Source organism: Neovison vison, chromosome 8 (assembly GCF_020171115.1).
Source record: "Neovison vison isolate M4711 chromosome 8, ASM_NN_V1, whole genome shotgun sequence".
NCBI classification, from domain to species: Eukaryota; Metazoa; Chordata; class Mammalia; order Carnivora; family Mustelidae; genus Neogale; species Neogale vison.
Genome location: NC_058098.1, coordinates 29675309 through 29683185, shown reverse-complemented (window position 1 = coordinate 29683185; position 7877 = coordinate 29675309). Strand labels below are relative to the sequence as shown.

At 44.3% G+C, this 7877-nt stretch overlaps 1 protein-coding gene across 2 annotated transcripts in view; it reads left to right on the top strand.

Annotated features, from left to right (window-relative positions):
• The first annotated feature begins 409 nt into the window (after window positions 1-409).
• The window catches only part of DNAAF9 (dynein axonemal assembly factor 9), a 128321-nt gene continuing 120853 nt past the window's right edge, over window positions 410-7877 (top strand). For both annotated transcript variants that reach the window (XM_044263363.1, XM_044263362.1), the window contains exon 1: window positions 410-523. In XM_044263363.1, coding sequence (XP_044119298.1) covers window positions 441-523 — 83 coding nt within the window. In that variant the 5' untranslated portion in view covers window positions 410-440. The remainder of the gene's footprint in view (window positions 524-7877) is intronic.

The window sequence follows — 7877 nt, the reverse complement described above, 5'->3', positions numbered from 1 at the left end:
CCTTTGCTGGAGGCCGAAGCCGGCAGAGCGGGGCGGGGCAAACCCAGGCCCCGCCCCCGGGCGCGTCCGCGTGCGTGGCTGGGGGCGCAGCAGAGAGCCCCACTCCATGATGCGGGGCCTGAGGACAGTGCAGAGCCGCGGCGTGGGAGCCCCCATCCTGGTGACCCGCGCTCCCAACGTCCTGCTGGGCTGCCTCGCAGCTTAAGGAGGGCGCGGCCCTGCGGCGGTGCGCCCACTCCCATCCCAACGCGTGCCGACGCCCCCTCGGCGATCCTTGCGCGCGTCCGGCCCCGCCCCCGCCCCCGACGTGCCCCCGCGCGCCGCGCCCCCCGCCCACCCGGCACGCCCCGCCGCCCCGCCCGGCCGCAGCGGGCCTGGAGCAAGCCGGCGGGCCTGAGCGACCCTCGCAGCGGCAGCGTCTTTCTCCGCCGCCCGCCGCCATGGACGTGTACCCCCCGCACCGGCTGGGGCTGCCCCGCGCGCGGTCCCCCGGCGGCCCCGGCCGCGGGTCGCCCTCAGTCAGGTACGCGGGGCCGAGGCCATAGAGGAGCGGCCGGGCCGGGGGTTGCGGGCTGTGGGGGTCCGGCGACGCCTCCCGCCGCAGGGCGTGGTCCGACATGGCTTCCTTGCAGACGGTTTTCCCTAAACGGCTGCCTGGGGACGTTTTCCCAGGAAATGCGCCCTTTGTAGCGGCTCCCACAGTGGCTCCCCTGTAGACAGTCCCACAGCGGCTCCTCGGTGGAGACCCCCTGCTATGACATCCCCGTCCCTGTAGGTTTCCCCCAGGAAAGGTTCCCCTGTGGAGAACCTCTGCAGTGGTTTCTCTATGTGTAACTCACTTACCTTCCTCTTAGAATATTTCCCCCAGAAGCGGAGAACCCCCCTCCTCCGCAACGCACACAGTAGCTCCCTTGGGTAGAACCCTTGAATGGGTTTCCCCAGAATCGGCTTACCTAAATCTCCCCTACAGTAGTTCTCCTCTAGAGCCTTTCTCCTTGACAGCAGCATCCCTAAAGAGTGCCCCCCTCCCGCCCCCTACATACATACACGCTGACAGCATCTTCCCTATTGCGGGTTCCCCCACCTCCCCATGCCCCAGCCTGCATCGCGACGCTCCCTCATTCCACAATAGGGAGCTCAGGTTGGGGGAGGCGCAGGAGAGAAAACTAACTGGGTGAATAGGAAAATGAGGCCCAGTACCTCCCCAAAATTGGCGGACCGCAAGCCCCTGAGGAATTGGCGGACCCTAAGCCCCTGAGGCTAGAGACAGAGCCCCTGGGTGCCTAAGGATGGGGAGGGTGATAATGAGGAGGGTCTCTACCCCCTAGGAAGACCCGTTTCCGATTTCTGCTCCCGGTGCCTTTGGGACTGACCTTGATAGTCTGGGCATTGTTTGCGATGGAGCTGTTACGAGGCCGCCAGCAGAGTGTGGAGGTTGGAATGAAGGAGCGTTTGCGGCAGAGATCGTTGAGAGAGAAGAAAGAAGAGAGAGAGAAATGGGTTTTGGGATCTGCTAAACTGACATTAAACCAGAAGAGGGTTTTTTGTTTTGTTTTGTTTTGCTTTTTCTCTATTTTAGTAGCTTAGCAAAGCAAATATGTTTTTCCCTTGAAAGGAGGTTGTTAATTTATATGTGAAAAATGGTTCTTCTTGTATCCTTGTTATGGTACTTAAGGAACTGTATTTTTAACTTTTTGCTGGCCAGTCTGGTTTTTTGGTTTTGTTTTGTTTTTATTTTGTTTTAACGAGAACAAATTCATGGAGAGGAGAACTAAATCTTAAAATCCTGTCCCTTGCTTACTTCCTGACATTCCTTCCCCCACCCCTGTTTGTTGAATGAATAAAGGTTGGGAGAGATAGAGCTAGATACCCTTGGTTGCATTTGGGAGTCTTAATTTGCTTCTAATTTGGCAGGTGACATTGTTTGAATTCCTGCTCTGCTCTTCAGGGGAATTCCTTGTGTTCTAAATGTTTAGCTCCTTATGGTAACCGTCTCCAATCTGTCCTAACATTTCTGGCAGCCACTTTCACTGTTAGAAAGTATTTGAACTTTGTACAGAATAGAAACTGCACAGGGTACTTCTTTTTTCTTTTCTTTCCTTTTTTTTTTTTTTTCCTTTTAAAGTAGGCTCCTACTCAGGACCCTAATATCAAGAATTGCATGCTCGACAGTCTGAGCTAGCCAGGCACCCTTGCACAGGATATTTAGAATTTGGAGCAGCCATCCTTTAAATCTAAGCTCTGTATAGACTTGGGGTTCATCCCAGATCATTTTGAGCTTAGGAATCTTGAGTTTTTGAAACTTTTAGGAGAAAAAAGCTTCCCAGTGAACTCCATCTCTACAATAACTGCTGCTATCCTTATTTCTAGGAACATGGCAGTGCACAGCATATTTTTAAAATAGTGTTTTGTTGTTAGATTAATGATGGATAACTTTATTAATCATAAACTCTGAATCTTAAAAAAGTGGTTGAGCGAAACTTGTTGGTCTTCAGACAAGGGATAGTGCTTGGAACCTCAAGGCCTGTTTTACCTTTGGTAAAAGAAATTGAGTCAAGGTTCTCCTTCATTATCCTACTTCTACATAACCGAACATGCTTTTCTTACCCATTCAAGCCTTCCCCTGACTTTTGACATTGAATGGCAGTTATGGACTCAGCACTTTCCTGTCACCCATATTTGAATTCTTTGCAGCACTCTGACTCTGAGTGATGAAAGAGGCAGGCGTAACTGGTGAAGTTGCATTCCTGAAGACCCATAGATAGCACTTTGTAAGTGTGTGTTTCCCTTCTAGCAGTCAAGTTCATTTTCACAGATGGGGAATAGAGATCAGGAGTTAAAATGCTATTGTTTAGAACTAGAAGCTGCTTTTTCAGGATGTGGTAGTCATTACTGCTGCCCATCAGCTATTTTTGGTTTCTGCCTCCTGGACATGTGGTACAATTATACTTGCCCCCTTGAAGCTGGGTATGGCATTATGAGTTGCTTTTGGTCCATCAGTGTGTTCAGGAATGATGTGTATTCCTTCATGGTAAAAGCTTCCAGTGTATGATTTGCCACTATCTTTCCCTCTTCTGTGGTATCTGTTAGTGCTTTAGGTGGTGGCAAGTCCGTCAGTCTGGGACTCAGAGCAAACTTCAAGGTGACTTATGTTTGACATGTAGAGCAATTAGTAAACCTTCATTGTTTCAAGGCACTGAGATTTTGGAATTATTACCAGGTAACTATCTTGACTACTGAATCTCCCCTACAGTAGTTCTCTTCTAGAGCCTTTCTCCTTGACATCCCTAAAGAGTACCAACCCCTTATGTTTTCCTACTTCAGAGGAAGGGAGGCAGGCTCCCTGCTGAGTAGAGAGCCAGATGTGGGGCTCGATCCCAGGACCCTGGGATCATGACCTGAGCCGAAGGCAGAGGCTTAACCCACTGAGCCACCCAGGCGCCCACCATTTTACTCCTCTTTATACAAATAATCCAACATACACTGGGCTAGGTGTTGTGAGACAAATAAAGTAGGCCATTGCCCTCAAAGAGTTCCTTTATAAATGGAAAGAGACACGAACAGTGCAAATCATAATACAGAGAGTTGAGAAATAACTACTGAGGAAGAAATAGGACTGAAGTAATAATAATGTAAGAAGGTATAGTCGATTTTGAGTTTGACTGTTGGAAGAATAAATTTGCCATTTACTGATACCGGGAACACTGGAATTAGAGCAAAGGGAGTTCAGATTTGGCCTTATTCATTTTGAGTTGCCTAATAGATATCCAAATGGAGATCTTGGATAAGCAGTTGGATATATTAATCTGGAGTTCAGGAGAAAGACTGGAACTGGAAATGCTATGCTGATGTCTTCCACATTTTTATTTAGATCTTTGAGACTGGGTAGAGGTCCTGAGAACAAATTAGATAGAGAAGACTAACATGCAAGCCCTGGGGATATCCCGTCTAGGAAAGACAGTGTAACAGTGGTTCCAAATTCTAATGAAAAGTAGCTTCCTACTTCTGAAATGGGAGAAGAATCCAGGACAGTCATGGGAAGCCAAATCATAAGTACCATTGGTGGGCTGATGAGGAATATGAATAGTCTATTAGATTTGGTAACATAGAGGTCATTAGTGACCTTGACAAGAACAGGTTTGGTGCAGTGGGTTCAAGAGAAAATGGAGGAGGAGAATTGAAGACAGTGAGTATAGATAGTCATAATGATGTTGTTTCAAGGACTGAAGAGCAGAGCATTAAGGCTGTGGCTGTGAGAGAGAGGGGAATAATGCAGCTATGGCTATCAGAGAAAGCAGGGAAACAGGGGTCTGGTTGGAAGGGTTAAAGTGTTAGAGTTCTTTTGTTTTTAGGTGGACAGACATTATAGCCTTCCTAAAAGAAAGTTGATGGGAATGATGGAGTACAGAGAGGAAAATTGATTATTAAAAGAAAGAAAGGGACTATTGCAGGGGTGAAGTCCTTGAGCAGTTTGAGAGGGAATTGGATCTAGGACATAAATGGATATATTGGCCTCAGACTATATAGGTGCATGGACAGTTCATCTGTGGTGAGTATATAGACCCAAATGCTGGTGTATTGGTAGCTTGGTGGTGGGAGAAAATGAAAATTCTCTTCTGCTTACTTCTGTATTTGCCATTAAATAGGAAGGCAGATCTTCAGCTAAAAATGAAGAGTAGAGAAGGTATTAGAAGTTTGAGAAGAAAGAAGGTGTAAAATCCATCCAAGAGAGTTGGGGAAAATTAGTTGAATAAAGAAATGTTTTAGGATTGCCAGACAGCTATAAGTACCCATTTGCTCTTTGTTGTCATAAATTTAAGGTGAGACCCAGTTAGCATGGTTGTATGCTTTTCCTTCAGCTTTATTGAGCTGTTTGGAGGTGGATACTGTGGAAGGGAGTGGCTCAAGTAGGGTAGAGGACATCATTGGAAAACAGGAATAAAGGAACTGAGAGGTAAGGATAGTGGGAGGATTGCCTGTCTTAGTGCTTACTGAAATTATCATGAATGAAGATAGAAGTAATAATAGCAAAAGGGATAGTGATCGAGAAGCTAAAAATCTTTAGGGAATATGGAGAACTTAATGACCCAGAGATTTGTAGTATTTGTAACAAGAAGGGCTAGCGGGTGGTTATTGTTTGATGGCATGAAGATTTCACCCAAAATAAAATAAAGCAAGAAGTTAAATAAACAAACTAATTATGGTTGATTGATTGATTTTTCTCAAAACCAGAGGACACGAGTTTCCAGATCAAAAGGACATTTCAGTAGTCCAGCACAACTAGTTTAAAAATATCCATGCTGAGGTAGAAGGTCATAAAATTTTTGAGTGCTATAGAGTCAAAAGAATAGCTACAAATCAGATAGAGTCAGGAATCATAGGATTGCAGCAAGACTGGAAACTAGAAGATAATGGAGAAACAGTGCCTTCTGAAGGAAATGGATTCTTTCCCAGAATTCAATATCCAGCCATACTCTCAAGCAGGTTTGAGGGATGGTTAAAGACATTTCACACATGCTAGTTCTCCAAGTTTGACCTTACGTGCACCCTTTATTAAGAAGCCACTGGAGGATGTGCTTTAGCAAAACAGTCTGACTAAGGGGTTCCTGTGCTGGGGATCTTCTATACCATGTACAGGTGGAGTTTCTTCCTTGATAAGGGACTAGTAAGAAAGGGCTTTCTTTGTTATCCCTGGAAATTACCAAAGGCCTGGGACCATTTTTTATTGCCATTTCCCACATTGCTTGCCCTGGTACTTAGATCAGTGTCTGGCACATAGACAGCATTCACTAAATATGAACTGCTGTTGTAAGCTATTATGAAATATTGCTTGCACTCATTATTTATTGAATGAAAAGAGAATAACTACAGGGGAAGCTGTGGGCTATGTTAAATTTCATAAGTGTTCAGAGAATGAAAAATCACATGTGAGCTAGTTGGTGAGAAGTGGTTCATGACAATGATGATCTACAGGAACACTTCAGTAGAGCCTCACAGAGGCAAGTTATCTCTTCAGGTGATACTTAATGGCCAGTGGCCAATATCTATGGCACTCTTTTGGCTTTACAGATCTACAGAAATAATAATTGCTGTTGTATAGATGGTCTCTGCCTTAAGAAAACTCAGAATGCAAAGTATTGTATATATGAAAATACAAAGTTTTACCTCCAGTATACTTGCTTAGATACTGGCCAGGGAAGCTTGGTGTGGTGCCTGTAGAAGCAAAGAGGGTTTGCTTAGTTAGGCTTTTACAGTCTTATTTCTGACCCAGAGGTAGAGGTCTCAGTATCTGCCTTTTCACTTGTGTCTGAGATGACTGTGTACTGAGAACTCTTACTTATTGAATATGGTGGCATTTATATATACAGTATCTTAAAAATGTTTTATATGAAGCTCCTGGGCTTTTCTGTGATATTCTAATTTTTAGAGAAGGGAGTTAATGAGATGCAGATCCACTCGAGAGTTACACAGCTTAAATTATTGTTTTGCCCTGAAAGTTTAGGAAAAGGAAAAGGTTTTGCATTATGGGTGTTTAAAACTTTTATCTGTGATTTTGAGCCCTGGTTTGAGGAAAAGTCAGCTCATTTGGCATGCTTTTTGTTTTCAACTTCTTATTTTGAAATAAACAATTTTAGATTTATAGATGAATTGCTAATATGCTGTTGAGTGTTCCTATGTAGCCTTCATCTAGCTTACTCTAATGTTAACATCTTACATATAACCACACACATTTATCAAAACTAAGAAATTAATAATTGTGTAGTGCTTTAATTTATAAAGTAAACTTGTTTACTTGGCTTTTAGCACTCTGGACTATATTTGAATTTCCGCAGTTTCCCACTAACGTCTTTTTTTCTACTCTAAGATCCAATCAAGGATCCCACATTGCATTTATATTTGGCATGCACTTAATAGTCAAAGAAGTGAGGGAAAGTAATTGTGGATGCTTTCTGAATGAAGACTTGTGAAACTGACTTTACAAAGAGCAGATTGTGTGAGGAAATGCTCAGAGAAATCCAGAGAAAAGGAAGAAAATGGAAAGTAAGATGTTACACAGGGTATTGTGAATAGACTTCCAGATAACAATTTCCATTTGTGATAGGTAGCATTTTCTGAAGTCCTTGTATTTAGTTTGTGGAGTGTCTTATTAACCCCAGTTAATGAAATATGTGTAGACTTGAACTGCAGTTGGGCACCAGTTTTACCCATTTCAGGTTAGGTGGCCTATTGGTTAAGAGCTACATTTGGCAGCTGGTAAAAGATCCTTAACGATAATGACTTAATGTAAGGGTTTATTTTTTCTTGCAAAAGATGTCCATCTAAGGAGAGCAGTCTAGTCCTGGTGTAAGGTCATCAGGGAGGGAACCGGGCCTCTTCTGCATATTTTTGTGCTCTTAGCAAGTGGATTCCATGACTTCATGGTCACAAAATGGCTGGAAGAACTCCAGCTATAATGTCTGTCAGGCAAGGGGAAGGAGAAGGGACAGTTCTCCTAGTTAAGTCGGCTCTTTCCTTCAGAGAGTTTCTCCAGAAGCTTCCACATGATGGCTCCTGCATGTCTCACTGGTCAGCTCTAGAAGCAGAGGAACTGGGCCATTACTGCCCCAAGTAAAATTGGGGTACTGTGAATGAAAAAGAAGGGGAGAATGGATATGGATTAGGTAATTGATGGCCTCTCCCACAGGGAGGTAACGATGTGGAATGAAAGTTATAATTGCTTAAGATTACTGATAGGTCCGGTGAGCTACATGAAACATGAAAGTGCTGGGAGGGGGAAAAAAAAAAAAAGAAAGTGCTGGAAGAAAATTAAAGTCATCAAGTAGTTAATGATGCTAGTGATTTCTCATTCATATCTTGTGTGTGTATGTATGTGTCCT